Source organism: Rhinolophus ferrumequinum (genome assembly GCF_004115265.2).
Source record: "Rhinolophus ferrumequinum isolate MPI-CBG mRhiFer1 chromosome 13 unlocalized genomic scaffold, mRhiFer1_v1.p Super_scaffold_3, whole genome shotgun sequence".
Classification (NCBI taxonomy): Eukaryota; Metazoa; Chordata; class Mammalia; order Chiroptera; family Rhinolophidae; genus Rhinolophus; species Rhinolophus ferrumequinum.
The window spans coordinates 2,217,437-2,236,805 of NW_022680356.1; the positions used below are offsets into that span (position 1 = coordinate 2,217,437).

General features: G+C 50.8%; 1 protein-coding gene across 1 annotated transcript in view; it reads left to right on the forward strand.

Annotated features, from left to right (window-relative positions):
• The first annotated feature begins 13,800 nt into the window (after positions 1-13,800).
• The window catches only part of CNNM4 (cyclin and CBS domain divalent metal cation transport mediator 4), a 32,629-nt gene continuing 27,060 nt past the window's right edge, over positions 13,801-19,369 (forward strand). The window contains 2 exon segments of the mRNA XM_033100922.1: positions 13,801-15,214; positions 15,217-15,240. Of these exon segments, the coding sequence (XP_032956813.1) occupies positions 13,840-15,214; positions 15,217-15,240 (1,399 nt within the window). The 5' untranslated portion in view covers positions 13,801-13,839.

The window sequence follows — 19,369 nt, forward strand, 5'->3', positions numbered from 1 at the left end:
TGCCCAGGGAACAACCTAGCCGGCGTCCCATTGGCTCTCGTCGAGTCCCCGCCCCCACAGGTGAGCATCTCACCGATTGGTTGGCTTGGGTATCAGTTGCCTTGCCAACCGAAGAGGAGGCGTGGCCGAATGCCTAGCCTCCCTTATTTGCATTTGTCCTGCGCTCCGCTAGGCCTGCTGGGATACGTAATGATTTCCTTGTCTCTGAGATCTAGAGTCAGTTTAAAGAGATAAAATGTTTCTTCTGCGATCTAGAGTAAATTTAAAGAGATAAAAGTTTCTTCCTGTCCCACGCAAACGTTCTATCATCCTCTGTGCCACAGTACCCTCCTGACTGTGCAGACTTATCAATCAGGAGGCTATAGAACTGAAAACAGAAATAGACAAATCCACAATTAAAGTAACTGGTAAATTGTCAGGAAAATAATCGCATTTATAAAAGACTTGAATAGCACTATCAAATAACTTGATCTGATGACATTTATAGAAAGTCCACCCAGCAACAGTGGAAGACACATTCTCCTCCAGCGCAAAAGAACCATTGACTCAGTCTAGGCCAAAAAATTAAAAAACCCTCCACAAATTTAAAAGAATTGAAAGCACATAGAGGGTGCTCTATTGTGACAGAATTTGGCTAGAAATCAGTAACAAAGATTTCTGAGAAACCCCAAATATTTGGAACAACTCACTCGTAAATAAGCCTTGGGGGAGTAGGAGGTACTGGAAGTACTGGACTTGAGCCTGTCCCTTAAGAAATGGAACAGGGTAACCAATCCTTTGCCTGGGTGGCACAGCAATACACCAGACTCCAAAGCCAAAACAGACAGTCATCCCAGCTTCTCCTTTTCCTCACCAAGTCCATGATGCAAACAATAAATAATCGAGTCTCAATGACTTTATTCCTGTTTTGCAAAGCCATCACATCCTGTCCATCCCTCCCTTTGTCTTTCTCTGGAATCACAACAACATGTGTCCCTACTGTTGTTCTGGCCACCGTCATCCACAGCGCCACCCAACTCATCTAAGCCACCTACCATGCCACTTCCTGAGTGCCAGGGTTAAATGAGTCGAAATTGGTAAAGCTCTTAGAGTAGTGGCTGGCATGTAGTAAGCAGGATGTCATCATCATCGTGATTATTAATAGAGCACTTGATGGCTCACCATCACCTGTGGGGAAGAGATTCAAGCCCCTCAACTTGGCACATAAAGCTCTTTGCATTGGCCCTGGCTCACCTCTGGCCTTAGTGTCCACAGCTTCATCCCTTCATCTCTCTGCTCCAGCTTCCCCTCTTCTCTCTCCTTTTCCCCAGCCTGCTTCCTCCCTCTCACAGGAACACGTGCCCAACTCTGAGCTCTTAATGTGCCTCGAGCACATTTCTTACAGAGCATTCACCAGATCTGTGCCTCTGTCCTTCCAAAAGACTCAACCAAAGTTAACTCTTTCTTCCCTGAGCATAAATATATTTAATAAGAGAAACATGAATATGAGCCTATTTTACAGGGGGTCAACTTTTTAAATTAAAGCTGTCACGGCCATCAATCTTTTATACACCCCACACAAAGCAAATTTTTGTGATAAGATATTAGGAATTGCAGTGAATCTATTTGTTGTCACACCCTGGCTTTAAAACCACTCATGGTTCCCAATTACCATAGGATAAAATCCAAGCTCCTTAGTGTAGCATTCAAGGCCCTTCACAACCTAGCTCTAATAAGGCTGTACACATGTCTATTACAATGTGTCACCCTGAATTATGTAGCTCAATTAGTAGATTACGTGTTTGTCTCCCCAGCCACGCTGGGAGCTCCTGGACCACAGGAAGCAGGTCTTATTCATGTCCTATCCCAGACCCTACCAACTTCCACTCTTCCTAACTCATCACCCAGTGCAGAGCAGGGTTTCTAATTGTTTTGAATAAAACTATTTCTATTGTATTTCTCTGTCAGCTAGAATTTTTTCATTGTGGTAATATATACATTATACAAGGTGGGATCAAACAATACAGTGAGTGTTTAAATAAAAAAAATTATTACAGTAAAAGACACACAGCCATTAATTCCCCTCAAAATAACGCACCCCCCCCCCCTTGCTTCGAACACACTCTTCTCATTGTTCTTTCCACTTTCTGAAGCAGTTCTGGAAGTCCTCTTTTGTGCGTGTCTTTAGTTGTGCTGCCATGGCTGCCTCGATGTCCTGAATCATTTTGACTTTGGGGAAGAGCCAGAAGTCACATGGTGCCAGATCCAGTGAATAAGGTGGATGAGGACACACCATGTGTTTTTATTTGACAGAAATTGCTGAACCAGAAGCTATGTGTGACACGGAGCATTGTCATGATGGAGGATGAAACCATTTGCTTATTTCATGTTAACGCGTTGTTTGTGATCCATGAATTACAGCACACTTTAAAACACACCTTCTCTTAACCATAGCTCACACCCAACTGACTGCACCGAACAAGTTGAAACTCGTCACACACTGTTACTGCAACAGGGCCTGGTTGGCACCCCCACAGCAGAGGCCTCTCCGTGTCCCAGCCTCACCTCTCCTTGACCTGCCTATAGCTTAACAATAGGTCATCCCCCTGCGGCTTGAGCTGGAATGGCCCCTGTCCCACCCACCTCCCTGTTTTAGAAAATTACCCTGAAACTTATGATTAATACCCTTAGGCTTATTGATCACAATCTCAATGGTCCACCAGGCTACTCCCATCCTTGTTCCTGGGTTGCTGACTCCACCAGAGAATCACGTGGCCAGAGGGCAGGCTCCTGCAGACCCCCGGAACCATCACGTAGCCTCCGGAGGAATGCCCAGATTTTCCTTTAAATACCCCCAGCCGGACTGAGAACGTGAAGGTAATTTTTGGAGGTGTTAACCCGCTGCCTTCTCAGACCACTGGTGCTCTGATAATAAACGCTTATTCTATGACCCAATTCCCGTGTTGGTCTGTTGGCTGAGCGGCACAGGCAGCACGAGCCCCGGACTCGGTTGGCCTTCAGTTTCATTACTAAGGTTTGACATGCTGCTTCCCGTATTGAAGATTCATGCCTTTCTGCTGGGTGGCACTCGACAGCAGCATTCACCATATGCTTTGATCACACCTCGTATAAAATTGACCATTTTAACCATTTTGAAGTATACAGGTCAGAGGCACTACATGCATTCACTGTCCTACGACCTATCAGCTGGACTTTTGATAGGTTACCTCAGCAGTTTTCATTGTCAAATTCGTTATGATGAAGTAAAGGAGGGTAGAGGAGAGCGTGTGAAAGACAAAATGCACAGGACAATAAATCAGATGATTTTGTTCAGACTGTTGCAATCAGAAGAATGCTCATTACTGAGGAACATATTAAAGAAAAGGAAGAGGCAGGTCAACAAAGGAGTCTTCGTAAGGAAGTTTGGAGATGGTCTGAGTCATTGAAGAGGGTGGAAGTGGCTCTTAGCTTGGAATATTCTAGAGCAGGATAGAACTTTGAGGTCAGCCATTTCTCAGAATTCCAAAATTCCAAAAGGGATGGGAGGGTGGGACATAAAAGCTGCTTTCCAGAAGTGTACGGGGTTCAGGTGAAGCTCCACACTGTCAAGGTGCTGAGGGAAGGTGGAGGGAAAGAGAAAAAGCAGCCATGCCGCTCCAATGCCGCTCTATATACACCTCGAAGTACCTTCTGGAAGCTAGATCAGGTCTTCCTACCATTCTTTCAGCTGCTTAATATTCCTCTTTTTCTCCATGGAATCATCTCCCTTGACATAGGGCTGCACACTCCAGGGTGGTGGTGGGGGGGAGGGAGATTCATGTACAATGTGCCACAATGGGTGGTTCCTCTACTGTCCTGGCTTCAAAGACAAGTAGGTAGGTACATTCACTTAGGAGCACAATGAAGCCTGACGCCCCCTGACCCACGACAGCCTCTTGACCCCATTCTTTCCTGCCCACCCTTCACTTCTAAACCTTGTCATTCCACTTAAATCCATCCCTACCTCACACCTAGGACCCAAATCAGGGCCTAACATCAGCCCTCCCGAAGCCAGGTAGACCATTCCTCTCGCCTCAGGGAGCCAGGGATCCAACCTTGAGGTTGGGGCCATCTGCAGCCCTAAAGTCCCAGCTGGCCCGGCCCCACCCTCCTGCTCATCCAGTTCTCTGAGCAGACCCCTGGGAGCATGGAAGGGGACAGTAACTGCAACACTAACTAGCAACTTCCCTGGGGTGACTTACAAATTCTGGCTTTCCAACAAGCCACAATTAAATAGTCTGGAGTGCTTTGGGCATACCCAGATGCCTGGGTCCCACTTCCAGACACCTGATTCATAGCTCTGGGATAGGGCCCCAGGGTTTGGTTTTAAAAATCTCCCCCCAGTGAATTTGCTGCCAACTTCCAAAACCACAACACTTTCATGTTCAGGATCTCATTTCAATGCCACAGTGTCTTGGTGTGGTGGACAAGGCAGGCAGGTCTTCACTTTAAGACCTTTGTACTCCGTTCATAGAGTAAATTTCAAACAGGGTATAGTCCTAAATTAAGAAATAAGATTTAGAGGCGTGGCCGGATGGCTCTGTTGGTTAGAGCGAGAGCTCTGAACAAAAGGGTTGCCAGTTTCATTCCCACATGGGCTGGTGAGCTGTGCCCTCCACAACTAGATTGAACATGACGGGCTGCCGCTGGGCCTCCAAGGGGGCGGCCGGATGGCTCAGCTGGTTGGAGCACGAGCTCTCAACAAGGTTGCCGGTTCAATTCCCGCATGGGATGGTGGGCTGCACCCCATGCAACTAAAGAGTAGAAACAGCGACTGGACTTGGAGCTGAGCTGCGCCCTCCACAACTAGACTGAAGGACAATGACTTGGAGCTGATGGGCCCTGCAGAAACACACTGTTCCCCAATATTCCCCAATAAAATAAAATAAAATAAAATAAAATAAAATAAAATAAAATAAATCAGCCCCCTTTTAGCTTTGAGCTGGCAGGGCAATTTGCTGTGCTCCCAGCATCCCACCAGATAAAGCTCCGAGCTGGAGAGGCTGGACAGCCACACCTTATTAAAAAAAAAAGAAAAGAAAAGATTTAGAGATTTGCTTAAAACACTCTAGGGAAAATTACGTGTGTGGCAGAGGAGGAAAGGATAGATGGGAAAAAAGGCAGCAGGATGTTGATCAATGTTGAAGTGGGTTTATCGCTTTGTGGGGAGCCCCTCTGGCTTCGTGTATGTTTGAAAGTCACCATAACAAAACACTTTTTAAAATCTCTGTTGGAGACAATTAGGAAATGTGCTGGGTATGCATTTGTGGTGTTTTCTAAATTTCCTCCAGGGACTGAAAACTGTCATTAACTGTAATCTAGCAAAGCTCACTGTGACCCATCCAGGATAGTGTTGTCATAACTAAAAAGAGAGGCGTCTGCAGTCTAGAAGGAGAATAGTCGGGGATGCAAATATGTCAGAGCACGGCAGTCTGTCCAGGAAGAGAGCATTTCTAAGTGTCCTGTGTTGGTTATTTGAGTCAAGTCTACTTTCCTAACACACTCGTAAGGACTTCTCACTTAACATTCTAGCCCTCTTAGCAGTTTAATTTCTCAGTAGGTTAAGAAATTTGTATTCGTATATTATTTTATTGCTAATATCAGCATATTAATTAAGAAATTAACATTTGGGTTTATCACCCAGTTACTTGTTTAGTCTGCATGACTTCCCCATCAGTGAATTGATAAAAGTCAGTGTCATGAGGATGGGATCGCAGACCTGTGGCCACGGGGTGATGGGCAGAAATCCTGCAAATCAGGGACCGCCTCTAGGCATCCAGATGCCTGCTTGTCACAGACTTGGGGCATTAGGTTCACCAAGAATTGCGAAGTGGGGTGGGCAGCAGGGAGTGGACTGTGGCGTACTGGAGCTGAAATGGAAACACCTGCCCTTTTAAGAGCCAGCTCCTCTGTATGGCCTTGGGCATATTCCATAATGTCTCTGAGCCTCGAATTCTCTCTCTGTACATTGGGAGTGATGACACCTACCACACTGAATTGTGGACAACCATTACATGAAAGATTGCATAAAGAGTGCACAGGCTCAGTGTAGACTCTAGAGAGTTCTAGAAGTATACAAATCGCTATTGTTTGTAAAGCTTTATTATGGCTCTCCTCCTTGTGTTCTGAAATGTGTTTTGGGTTTGGTCCATTCAAAAGAAAGTGCATGTGTCAGAAGTAGGTTTAAAAGTGGAGTAGAAACCACTGGCTGACTTGAGGTATCACTCAGGGATTTGGGGTACAGAGTAGAAGTGCATAACGTGGAAATCTTATCACTGGGGTTTATAGTTAGAAACATGATAAGCTGTAGCTTAGAAGATCAAATAGCTGAGAAAATTTCTCTCACCTCCTAGAATAGCTAGCCTCCAAATGGCCCCCCAGTGATCCCTGTCACCTGCTATTTATGCCCTTGTATGTCCTTTCCCATGGTGTATCAGTTTGAGTCCATGTGACCAACAGAATATGGAAGACATGATGGTATGTCACCTCTAAGTCTAGGTCATAAAAAACATGTGGTTTTCATCTTGGTTTTTCTTTCTCTTGGATCATTTAGAGATCCAAGACAGCCAGCTATCATGTTGTGAGTAGCCCTATGGACAGGTCCACATGACAAAGAGCTGAGGCCTCCTGCCAACTGCCAACAGCCGTGTGAGTGAAGTTGGAGGTAGATATTCTGGCCCCAGTCGAGAATTCAGATGACTGCAGCCCCAGCCAACAATCTTGACTTCATTTCATCAGACACTGTGAGCCAGAACCACCCAGCTAAACTGCTTCCTAATTCCTGACCCACAGAAACTATGACGTGATAAATGTGTATCATTTTAAGCCATTAAGTTCTGGGGTAATTTGTTATGCAGTAACGTGCCTCTCAAAGCCAAGGAGGTGCTCTAAGAAGATTTGGGGGCTCCTGGAAGAAGGCAGACTGGCAACTGACAGCACGATCAGACCTCTGCTCAGGCAGCAGACTTGCTGTTCTGCCCATGACTCTTACAGCAAAGAGAGGAGAGAACTAGAAAGACCTGGAGCAGAGGGAGGAATCAGTAGTTGAGTGGTCTATACTGCAACCATTGGGTGGACTGACCCAAGAGAAGCTGCCTCAAGGGCAAACTGTACCCCAATAGCCCGAAGCAGGGACAAAGGAGTCCCACCAGAGGCTGAGCTGAACCTCCCACGACAAGAAACCAAACACTGGGCACAAGCCACTCAGTCAAGCAGTCATAATCACAAAGACGGGGGTTCAAACTGTGGGAGATTAGGTAAAGAGAAATTGACCTTCTTCCTCTCTTGCCGCTGCCAGGTGCCAACATTGGAGAGGTTCGACCTTGAAAAGGAAGAGGGAAGTGTCCCAGAACCAACACATGACCCCCTCCACTTGACACCACATACGTGCACACACACACTCCCCCACCTCCAACTGGCTGCAATGATTGGGGGATTGAAAGGCTGGCCAAGGCCTTTTCCAGCTCCAAGTTCCTGGAGCAGAAACTGGCCCCCAAGCCTGGATGATGGGAAGGAGGAACAGGTGATGTAAATCAGAAATGAGATGGTAGTTTTTTACCGTCCTGACTGGACTTTTAACACAAAAGTCATACAACAGCTGGGGGATCTATCCAAGACCTCAAGTAGGAAGAGAAAAGGGAAATTGACAGAAATTGGTAGAAAGCCTTGATTGGAAAAGAAATAAAACCATGTCATGTTAAGACCCCACAAAGTTGAGATTCCTCAGTCAACCAATTATGGTCCAGTTCCTGTGACCCTAATCCCCCAAGGGGCAGCACAGTGCAGGGATTAAGAAGGTCTGGAGTCCAGGCAGGTTGGAAGAGTATGGAAATCCACTCTTTTGTGATCCCGAGCAGGCTTCTTCAGCTTTCCAAATCGAACTTCTCATCTGTAGAAGGAGGTGGTCCTGGTAGCCCCCTGTTGTGGGCCTGGGAAGAAGCTGCACAGAAGTACTGCAGTCAGCTGGGTCAAGGGGGCAAAGCAGCGGGCCAGCAGAAGGCTTCTGGAATCTCCATTTAGGGACCCTCCCCCTACATAAAAACCCAGGCTGCACTCCTGATTGGCCCTTCTTGATGTCCTACCCTAGGTCAATTGCTGTGGCCTGGGGCGCTTTTGTGCAGGCCTGGTCAGTTGCCCATCCCCATGCAAGTAGAGGTGGGAGAGGTCCCAGAGGGAAGGGAGGTACTGTTTTTGGAAAAAGGGGACAGGAAGCTGCACAGATCAGAACAACAGATGCTCACATCTGCTCTTGCTAATCTTGCCTTTACCTTCCTCCCCTGGTGGCCCAGGAAGAATTGCACATCAAAGAATTTAAATTAGGCTAGAACCTGATTATCTAATCTAGTGCCCTCATGTCAAAGATAAAGGCCGGAGGCCCAGCCAGGTGAGCTGGTTGCTGGAGGCTCTCCAGGGCTTTGGTGCTCTGGCAGGTGTCGGGACAAACCTGCGGAAATCTAGACACTTGGGAAAGAAGATCTCAAAGGCTGTCTCCCTTTCTAGGTAGGTCTGGGAGACAGTAAGATTCAGGAGTCAGGAACTTGCCTCATTGCTGGCCTAGGGTGATTTATTGCCTTGTGGACTCTGCCAGGCATTGTGGGCGGTGACACTTACATAGAGAACATTCTAGCACACCTGTGCTCCCAGGCTTCCTCCAAAGGCAATTCCAGTGCCCATGAGCCATGCATGAGACCAGTATTTTTCAAACTGGATCAGCCAAGAAATCAGTGTAATTGGGTCAAGATCAAACTTTTTTTTAGAGAAATAGGACAGAGCGGAAATTATGTCAAGGGGTAAATAGAGTCCCATGAAAGTTTTCTCAGTTGTAATTGTATATATAAAGCCCCTGACCCCCAATGGTATTACTCCTACCCCACCTTTTTAAGGGAAATCCAATCCATGCCACACAACTACAGATGGAATGCCAACCCTCTGATAGAGAGAGGACTAGGACACAGTTTTGGCCTTGAGGGCCTCTCAGCTCAGTGAGAAGTGGCCTCCAGTCCCTAGTAGGGAAGGGAAGAAAATGAAGAGGCAGATGGTGATGGAATCCTTTACAGAAAAACAATCCCTGGGCAGTCGGATGGGGAGTAAGAGGAACTTCCATTTCCTACTTGATCCACTCTGTGTTATTTGAATGTGTTGCAATGAACATGTATGATTTAGCGCTTTAAAAAGCCCAGTAAAAATATACAAATGCACAAATGAATAAATGAATGAAATGTCATGTAAAACTCCTGACTCGGGAGAAAGAAAGGAAACCAACCTCCAGGGAGCCACTTTCAGACACAGGCTCATCTAGTCCTTTCAATCCAGCAGGAAGAGGCTCTTGATCCTCATCCTAAAAATGGAGAGGCCAAGGCCCTGGGAGGAGCAGCACTCTGCTCCATTTCACCACCTGGTAAGGGACAGAGCCCATGACATTTCCGCTACAGCCTCTCTCCACTGGCCAACTAAGAAAAAGGGACCCTGACTCCAAGAACTTTATTCTCTGTATACCTGAAATCTATGTAACTTTACTAACAATTGTCACCCCAATAAATTTTAATTAAAAATAAATATATATAAATGGAAAAAAAAACTTTATTCTAAAGCTTTCGTAAATACTAAATGTTATCTTGAATTTTTAAAGAAGGGATCCTTGTGTTTTGGGAGGTAGAGGAAAACTTGCCGGGTAGCTAGTCTTGGAGACAGAGGATCACTGCAGTGCACCAGGGGAGGAGGGAAGCAGAAAGGAGAGACAGCGGGCAAGTCCTGGTCTCCGGCCCCTCTCAGCCCCATGCTGAGTCCTCACCAGGTCCCCATGCTGGGACCCTGGTACCAGCAGGGGCTTCCTGGCAGGCCTTGCCTGCCACAGTCATTAGGCTTCCCTGTCTCTCACTTGCCAGCCTTTGCAGCCTGAGCCCTTGGTGCCATGGAAGCCCTCCTGCCTCACCTCCACCAGCTTTACCTCCCCCAGCCCCCATTCTTCCCCCATCATCCTCTACGGTTTGTCTACCTCCGCAGGAAAAGGAAGAGAAAGAAAAAGACTGTGGCTGGAGTTGGATGGAGAGACACAGTAGAGCTAAGGGAATTTGAGCGTCTTCTTAAAAATTCCGGCTGCATCACTTCCGTCACCATCATGACTACTGATCGTGTTTATTAGGGTTTCACCAGGGCCAGGCATCAGCATTCAGGAATGTCCCAGAGTCCCAGGTCACACAGGCAATCCGTGGCCAAGCCAGCCCTCCAGTGTGCCTCCAGAGCTGTGCCCACACCCCCGTGGTAGGGCATCCTGCCTCTTGTGGTCCTGTCCCAAAGGAGAACAACGTGTCCTATGGCCACGGGAGCCTTGAAGCCTGCCCAGTTAATATAAATGCTTCCTTTCCTCAGTGCTCCGGCACCCAACTTCCTGTCAGAGGCACATCCTTTTATGGGCCTGGAACCGCTCCTAGCTGACCGGATGTTTTCACCACCTTCCCTGGCTCAGTGAACTGTCTGCCTCAGTAGAAGTCATGGCACCAGGTCTGCATGCCCCCACTTGCTGGGATGACCAGAGTTGGCACCACCCCAGCTGACCGTATGCTTGCTCCACCCCTCTGTGGAGCGATGGCTGTCCCTTCCCTTCCAAGACAACCTCTTGGCGTATACATGTCCTGCAAATGCTCAGCTTTATTGCAGATTATAGACGAATTATAGACGAATAAGCCAGTGAATACGCCACTGCATGCATTGACAATGGCTTATGCCTCACCCTGAGAAAGGGTCCCATTGCTCCCGACCAGGCTCTGGCACCCCAGGGCCCACAGGGACCCCCAAGGGACTCTGCCTAGGCTTTGAGCTCAGCCACCAGACAGGCAGCTTCTCTGCCAGCAGCTCCCCATCTTGGAGACCCAGAGGTTGAAGAGAGCGAATAATCCAGTCCGGGGAGTGGCGCAGGAAGTCCCAGGTACTAATTCAGGACTCGTTCACTATTGGATGCTCCGTGTCAGTACAGTGCCAGGTACCAAAGAAGGGGCGACGGACCTTTACGGATGTCTGCACAGGACCTGAGAGGAGTGGGCTCGGCCTCCTGCCACAGGCCCGAAACCTGGGGAAAAGCTGTCAGGACCAACGATCTCACGAATGAAGAGCTTTCAGATGCTCAGGGGCTCAGGTATCAGGACCTCTCTGAGAAAGACCCCCAAGCTCCTTCCTTGCAAATGAAGGCAACTCAGGTGAGTAAGGGCTTCCACCTGGAGGCAGAGAACTAGGTCTGCCCCCCAAAGGAGAGAGGCTTCTCACCTACACATCACTTTCTGCCAGTCTCATGGCCTGGTTCACAGGAGCCACACACGCCTCCAGGATTCCTGACTCTTCCTATTAATAGACCTCCATCTCCATATGGTCCCCACCATCCCGTGGGGGAGGGTTTTCAACTCTGCAGACATGGGGTTAAATGACCCAATCAGGGCTGCAATGCCAGCAGTAAATGAATCGGGACTCCAGTCTGGGTCTCTAATACCTCCTGCGGCACTTTCCACTTTTCACCATGTTCATCTTTTACCAAGGTGGTCTTGTGTCCTCTGCTAGACTGAAGGCCCAGGCAGGGCAAAGCGCGATCTCAGTTCCTTACTTTGTTGGTTGGTTCTGCCCTATCCACTAATCACAGAGTGAATGTAATCGTGGATGGATGTAATTAAATGAACTTTGGCAGAGACTCTCACCACTCCTCCCACTTTTAACCCAAGTATTTCAAAACCTTTTTTTTTCCTTCCCTTTGGTGGCTTCTGTCATTGGATTCTGTGAATATGTAGAGAGCTTCTGAGTACAGACAGCTGGAAAAGGACAAAATAAGAATAGTCGATTGGTCGATAACAGAAGGGGAAAGTCTCTAAGTACCATGGGGGAGGGCACTGGTCCCAAAGCCACTGGAAAGAGATGAGGTGGGGTGGACAGAAGCCTCTCTAGTCCTGCAGGTGGCTCCTCCTGGTCGGTGGAGATGGGAGGAAGAGCCCAAAGGGCCTGCTTTTGTTCAATCTTGGCCAGTGCCGATCCTGAGGCTCCTGTTCCCTGAAAAACTGGCTGCTGGGTACTCACTGAGGAATATAAAGTGAGGCACCTCCCTGCAAGGGACTGCTGTAGGCTGGCCTAGGATGCAGACCCTCTGCCCCTGCTAACAGTGCTTAACTGAATCAGGCCTCTGCCACTGTGCCTCCTCCTGTAGCCCTGATGACTGTTCCTCTCTGTTTAGACTCTTTCCCACTGGCATTGATTGTTGCTTTTATTGGCAAACACTATACCAAAATAAAAATAAACACAAGCGTTTGTGCAGACAGAGAGGAAAGTGGATTCCGTGTCTCCAGGGCTGGGAAAAAACTTGCTCCAAGACCCAGTGGTCAAACTGACATCTGATCCTCCCCTCAATTCACCTCTGCAATTTTTATAAGGATGTTTGTCTGTCTCCTTCAACCTCGCAGGGTGGCAGCCACCGTCTTCCCCACACACCCTGAGTGCTTGGCACATAATTCACAGTTGTGGACTGACACCCAGGCAGGGCTGTTCAGGAAGCCGGCATTTAGGGCTAGGCCTGGCGCCTGCCTCTCAGCTCCAGTTTCCACATGTAGTTGTCCCAGTGGCCAGTCAGCACCCTAATTTGGGGTTAGGGGTTTTGTCCCGGAAAGGTAGGCAACAACAGCTACACAGCCAAAGAAACTTCACAGTGCTGTCCTGTGGTGTTCAGTGCCTAGGCCAAATGTCCTGCAAGCTCAGTGCCGTGCTTCTGCATATCATCTTACCCCCATTTCACAGATGTAGAAATCGGGGCTGACATACTCGTTTGCCTTACCAAAGTCACATAAGCCTGCTGTTCAGATGACAATCTGGAAGGACCTGGATTTGTGCCTAGACTCAAGTTCTTCATCTGTAATACGGAAATAATGACATCACCTCTTAGGTAAGAATGTTACGTGTTTACTTGTTTATTGCCTGTATTCTGCTCTAACTGCAAACTCCAGTAGGCAAGGACTTGGGCTTATTCACCCTATGTTGTCAGAGCCTGGAACGAGCACCTGGAACATAATCGGTGCTCAATACTTGCGTCCTAAATGGAAATGACATAAGCCCATGCCAGACCCTGGCCCTTCGACCTGCGGGTACTTTCTATATCCTCAGTTTTCCCCAGACTGGTGGAAGAAAGCCTCAGGCTGGGGCTGGGGGAACCTACTGCTGGCCTCGGGGCAAGCTCAGCAAAACCCCATGAATGCGGAGGAGGCCAGAACAGTAGCCAAGGGGCAGGCTGTAAAGCCATGTGGACTTGATGGCTTCTCTCTGGCTTAAGCTCTCAGGTTCCCTTTTTCTTTTTTTCTGCTAAAAAAAAAGCATTTTTCTGGTCAGAGCACAGCGTGGTGCTGCGTCTGAGGTCCCTGCAGAGACGACCCCTGCCCCGAGCTGTAGATTTCTGGAGAAGATACAGGATAGGCAGCGGGAGCAGACGCCAGACCAGGCCACGGAAGAGGCCGCCTAGCTAACTAGGCCGGTCCCTGAGGAGGTAGGCGGGGGCCCGCGGGACGCCGGGCGGGCGTAAGGGGGCGGGGCGGCGCCCGCGGGCGGTTCCCGCTCTCCCGCGCCGCTCCACCTTAAGCGCCCGGATCTCCTTAAGCGTGGGCGCTAGAGCCCGAGCCTGGGGGCGGGGCCTCCCATGCAAATGAGGGGCGTGGGCCGGCGGGCGGGGCGGGCGGGGCGCTGACTTGACGTCAGGCCCACGGCTCGGGCAGTTGGCTCGGCGGCGGCGGAGCGGCAGGAGCGGCGGCGCGAGCGGGCCGCGCGACAGGGCGCGGGGAGCGGCGGCGGCCGAGCGGGAGCAACATGGCGCCGGCGGGCGGGGGTGGGCGCCCGGGCGGCGGGCCGGCCCGAGGGCGCCTCCTCCTGGCGGCGCTGGTGCTGCCGGTGCTGCCTGTGGACGCGGGGGGCCCGGGCCAGGGCGACCCTCAGCGGGGCGCAATCTTGGGCATTGCGGTTGGCGAGCTGCAACAACCGTGTGGGATGAACCCGGATGGCACCATCTTCGTGTCCGAGGGCAGCACGGTGAACCTGAGGCTGTACGGCCACAGGCTGGGCTCCATCTCCAGCAACCTGATCTCTTTCACCGAGGTGGACAACTCCGAGGCCTTTCACAACTCCACCCACTGCCCCGAGTTGACCAAGGACCTGGTCGTCCAGCAGCTGGTCAACGTGAGCCGCGGGAACACGTCCGGGATGCTGGTGGTGCTCACCAAGTTCCTCCGGAGGAGCGAGAACATGAAGCTGTACGCGCTGTGCACCCGGACGGGCGTGGATGGGCCCTGGCAGAGGTGGACGGACAAGGACTCGCTGCTCGTCATGGTGGAGGAGAAGGGGCGCTTCCTGCCCCTCTGGCTGCACATCCTTCTCATTTTGGTGCTGCTAGTGCTATCGGGCATCTTCTCTGGCCTCAACCTGGGGCTGATGGCCCTGGACCCCATGGAGCTGCGCATCGTGCAGAACTGTGGCACCGAAAAGGAGCGGCGCTATGCTCGCAAGATCGAGCCCATCCGGCGCAAGGGCAACTACCTGCTTTGCTCGCTACTCCTGGGAAACGTGCTGGTCAACACCTCCCTCACCATCCTGCTGGACAACCTCATCGGGTCCGGGCTCATGGCGGTGGCCTCCTCCACTATTGGCATTGTCATCTTTGGGGAGATCGTCCCTCAGGCCCTGTGCTCCCGACACGGGCTGGCTGTGGGTGCCAACACGATCGTTCTCACCAAATTCTTTATGCTGGTCACCTTCCCTCTCAGCTACCCCATCAGCAGGCTCCTGGACTTTGTTCTGGGCCAGGAGATTCGCACCGTTTACAATCGGGAGAAGCTGATGGAGATGTTGAAGGTGACAGAGCCCTATAATGACCTTGTGAAAGAGGAGCTAAATATGATCCAGGGAGCCCTGGAACTACGAACCAAAACCGTGGAGGACATCATGACCCAGCTCCACGACTGCTTCATGATCCGCAGTGATGCCGTCCTGGACTTCAACACCATGTCCGAGATCATGGAGAGTGGCTATACACGCATCCCTGTGTTTGAAGACGAGCAGTCCAACATCGTGGACATTCTCTATGTCAAGGACTTGGCCTTTGTGGACCCCGACGACTGCACCCCCCTCAAGACCATCACCCGCTTCTACAACCACCCGGTGCACTTCGTCTTCCATGACACCAAGCTGGACGCATGCTGGAGGAGTTCAAGAAGGGTAAGGCCCGAGCCACCGTCCGGCTGCGTGTGCTCACGCCTCTCTGGCCGGTTTAGTGTCTGCTGACCCTAATGTTCCTTCCCTGGGACTCTGTCCATTTGCCCATCACTTCTAGGCCTCTGAGGTGAACGGTATTTGGGGCAGCCTCTGCTGTCTGCAAGGTCCTGTGCTTTGCTTCAGGTGAATCAGCTGAGCAAAGCCTCGGGAGCTGTCGATACAGGACAGATGGAGGCAGATGTCTTACGAAGGCCAGCACTGGGGCACCAAAATTAGATCACAATTCCGTTGGGGTGTGGTGGGAAGAGGGGGACCTGAGAAAACCTTCATCTGGGCCGGAGTGCTAAGGAGAGCCTTAAAAGTGGGGAGACTTGGAACTTGAGATAGAGGGAACCCCAGGAGTGGGGGGGAAAGGGTGTGCTTGTGGCCCGGCAGGAGTGATAGCTGTGCAGATCAGTGGTCGGTGGGGGGGCTGAGTCATTTGGGGCCTTGTGAGGAGCCTGAAGGTCAGGAGGGTAGGTGTGCTAGGAGCTGGGAGCTATGGAAGGTTTGTGAGCAGGGGAGTGACGTCATGAGCTCCTGGCCCACAGAAGCTGATTGGGAGCTCTCCGGGCTGTGCCAAGTACTGCTTTTGACTCTTCAGCAGAAGCAGGCAGATTAAGTTTTGGTTATTATTCTGCCTTTCCCAGGCGCCAAACATAAACTTCCCTCCTGTGGTCTGCTGGAATCTTCAGCTGGCCTTGCATCCCCTGTGTTTTTCTCTCGCATGGCTTCTTGGCCTGTTCTCAGGTCCTCAGGTACTTGGAGGGTTTACTCACCAGCCTCAGAGCTCAGGGCACACACCCCTTTTCTTTTTCCAACAAACTTTCCTCCCACCTCTGCCACTCCAAGCACTCAGAGTGGCAGTAAACAAGCCAATTATGGAGTGAAACCCTCCTAGGCCATAGGCAGTGAGTGAGGAGGCAGAAATGCAGGCGCTTTGTGAAGGAATAGGGGAGGGGAAGGCTCATCCTAAACCTGGGACTTTGCTTGTTTCCCATAGGTAGGGCTTCTGCTGGCTAAGGCCTCCCAGGCCACCTAGGGCCAGGAGCAGCTTCTGAGCCCTGGCTGGGAGCGAGCCCAGGCCCGTGTCAGTCGCGTCTGGAACACAGAGTACAGGGGAGCCTGGAACTGGCTGGGGCAGTGGCATAGGGAGGAGCTGGCCTGGCCAGGTTTGGTCTGAAAAGATGCTCAGGTCAGGCTGGGGTGGGGGTTGGTACCCGTCTTTTCCAGTTTGACAGACTGCATCTTAGCACCAGATTCGAGGAGGACTTGAGTGACGTAAGCCCCATGGAGACTGGAGGAGGAGCGGAGGGAGGAGATGGCTAGTGGTGATGGCACCACCTCGGGGGAGTTCTGGGATGCAGACCTCAGAACTGTTTCTCCCAGGTTCTCCAAGCCTGGGGCAGAAGAGCAGAGAGGCTCTGTGCCCCACCCCCACCCTGCAGCCTTTGGGCCTTGAGGACTTCTCCTCTGTCCTTGATCAGGAACCTGGTTAAAACTCACCAGGGCTGCTTCTTCCTGCCCACCCCTGTGGTCTTTGGGACTGCTGCTGGTGATCCACCCTACAAGCATGTTGGCACCATTCAGCCTGGCTCTGGATCCAGCCAGAATGGATGGGTTTGGCCAGGCTTCCGGGGCCCTGATCAGCAGGGCCGAATCCTCACAGGGTGGGAGCTTCCTGGACTTGCTTGGCAGGGCCATCGTTGGACTCTTGTAAAAAAAAAAAAAAAAAATGCCCCTCATGAAGCTGGGGAAACAGAGCTAGCATGTCTCAGGCCAGAGCTCTACTGAGCGGAACTCTCCAGATGTTTGCTCTCCTCAGCAGAGCTGTGGAGGGGGTGCTGATAATTCCATGGAAACGCAGGCACGGTCTGTCTAGTGCAACACGAAGATGTGGGTGTGACAGGATGGCCACCCCTAATGAATACACCCTGGGCTTCACGCCTGGTCACCTCGGGGCCTCCAGTCTTCATTCAGTCACTGCCATACTGCCCGCCCCCACCCCCCAGTATGGCCTCTCCCAAATCTTCCTTTTTAGTCTGAGGCCATCTAGGACATGGCAGATACTTAGTGTACACCTGCAACTTAAGAGGTTTTCTTTACAAATCTGGTGTTTGCAAGGCTTCTTTTTAGCTAAGAAAAACAAGTGAGCACGGTTAATGCAGCCAGCATTGTCAGCGCCCTCAGAATCAGCTCGGGTGCCTTCAGTGGACCCTCTAGCACCTCTAAGTTGGGTGAGGCCCTGAGCTCTGCCAGAGCCTTGTAAGGTCGCTTTGTCTCCTCCCAGCTCCCCAGGATTGTAAGGTCCTTGAGGGTAGAGTGCTCAGTGCCTGGCAAGGAGAGGAACAGGAGGTGCTGACACACAGTGAGTGAGTCAAAGAACGGATGGATGGATGGATGGATGGATGAAGGAGCGAATGGACAGTGATTGTCTGGCAAGCCTCACTGGTGTTCTTGCTGTTCCTTAAACGCACCTTGGCACTCCCATCCTGGGGCCTTTGCCCTGTGCTTCCCTCGGCCTGGAATCTTCTCCCCAGGTGCCTCACTCCCTCATGTCTGCTGCACCCTCCCGAGAAGGTGACGCCTTCCTGTCACTGTTCAAACGGTAACCCCATACCACCCTGACATTCCCGATGCGTCTCCCTTGCCCCACACTGGGTTTTCTTTTTCTCTTAGCATGTCTCCCTTTCTAACTGCCTCCCTTTCTAACTGCCGTGTGATTAATGTTTGCTATGTTGTTTATTGTCGTCTCCTCCCATTGTGATACAAGTTCCAAAGGGCAGGTCCTCCGTTTTGCTCGCTGATGTGTCCCTAACCCCTGGAATGGTTCTTGGCACAGAGAACATCTCAATAAAAAGTGAATGGGTGAATGACCTGTGAGGTTTGAGAAAGAAAGTTATGTCCATTTCAGTAGTGTTAGGATTTTGAGGGGCTGATGAGGGATGAAGAAAAGTGGGTGCTTGACTTTTGCAGCTGCGCCAAGAAAGAGGAGGAGCGCCTGCAATGACACGTGAGCTAATGGTTCAGGTCAGGGTCTGAGAAGCAGGTTGGGGTCTTGAGTGTGACGCATAGGTCTCCTTCCCGCCTCAGTTTCTCTGTAAGCTGTCTGTGACCATCAGGAATCAGCGGGAGTCACGAGTATGCTCCTGCACGCTTTCAGACGGGCGCGTTCCCCTCGATTGAGGCAGGGGCTGCCAGCTTCCGACTGCTCCTGCCTCCCAACTCAAGCCAGTTCCCATTTTGTCTTTACTGAGCCGCATACTGTGCCCAGATGCAGCGCCAGGTGCTGCGGGACCTCCGGGAGAGAGCCTCCAGGTGGTGAGAGCTGTAAGGGCTCTGAGAGAGGCCCCTGCCCTGTGAACTTTGGTCCTTCCTCTTAAACCTCGCCTAGAACTGTTTGCTGTGCGGGTGTTGCGGTTGACTTGGTCTATAGCTGGACATCTTAGAACAAAAGCTCCCTGGGCTATTCCTGGCCCAGCTGCATTTTTCCTGCACCACAGATGCTCTCCCAGGCCCTGGATGCAAAGTATGAATGAACTCTGCAGGAGGGGGTTGAATCCCACCTTCCAGCTTTCCTTGTGCCCCTCCCTCCTTCTGTGCCCTTCCTACCCTTCCCGGGTACTTAGCTTCTCTTTAGTTGTCCTATCTATCCCCACCCACTTTATAACCTTCTAGCCCCCTGTAAAGAGCTGGGTCCAAACTTTACCCAGCTCGGTCACTGACCCATAGGTGACCTGGGACCTATTACTGCTCATAGAAAGTTTGTGGGTTTTATGTTGGAGGGAAAAAAAGCTAGAAATATTTTCATTATAAACTCCCATGTTTCCGTCTATGCCACATCACATTTCCCCACCTACTTACTTTTATTCCTGAAGCAACTTTGGAAAGTCAACAAAAAAACAGTGCATAATTTTGTATTCACTTTTGGCTCCCACCATCTGCCTGCCACACTCAGTATCTTATTTCCCCCATTTGCTTTTTCCTCCATTCATTCAACAAGCATCTCATCTTGAAGCCAGTGTGTCAGACCCTGTGCTCGCTGAGGGGGCAGAGAGGACTGACAGCCCTGTTCCCAGAACTCCCAGGGAGA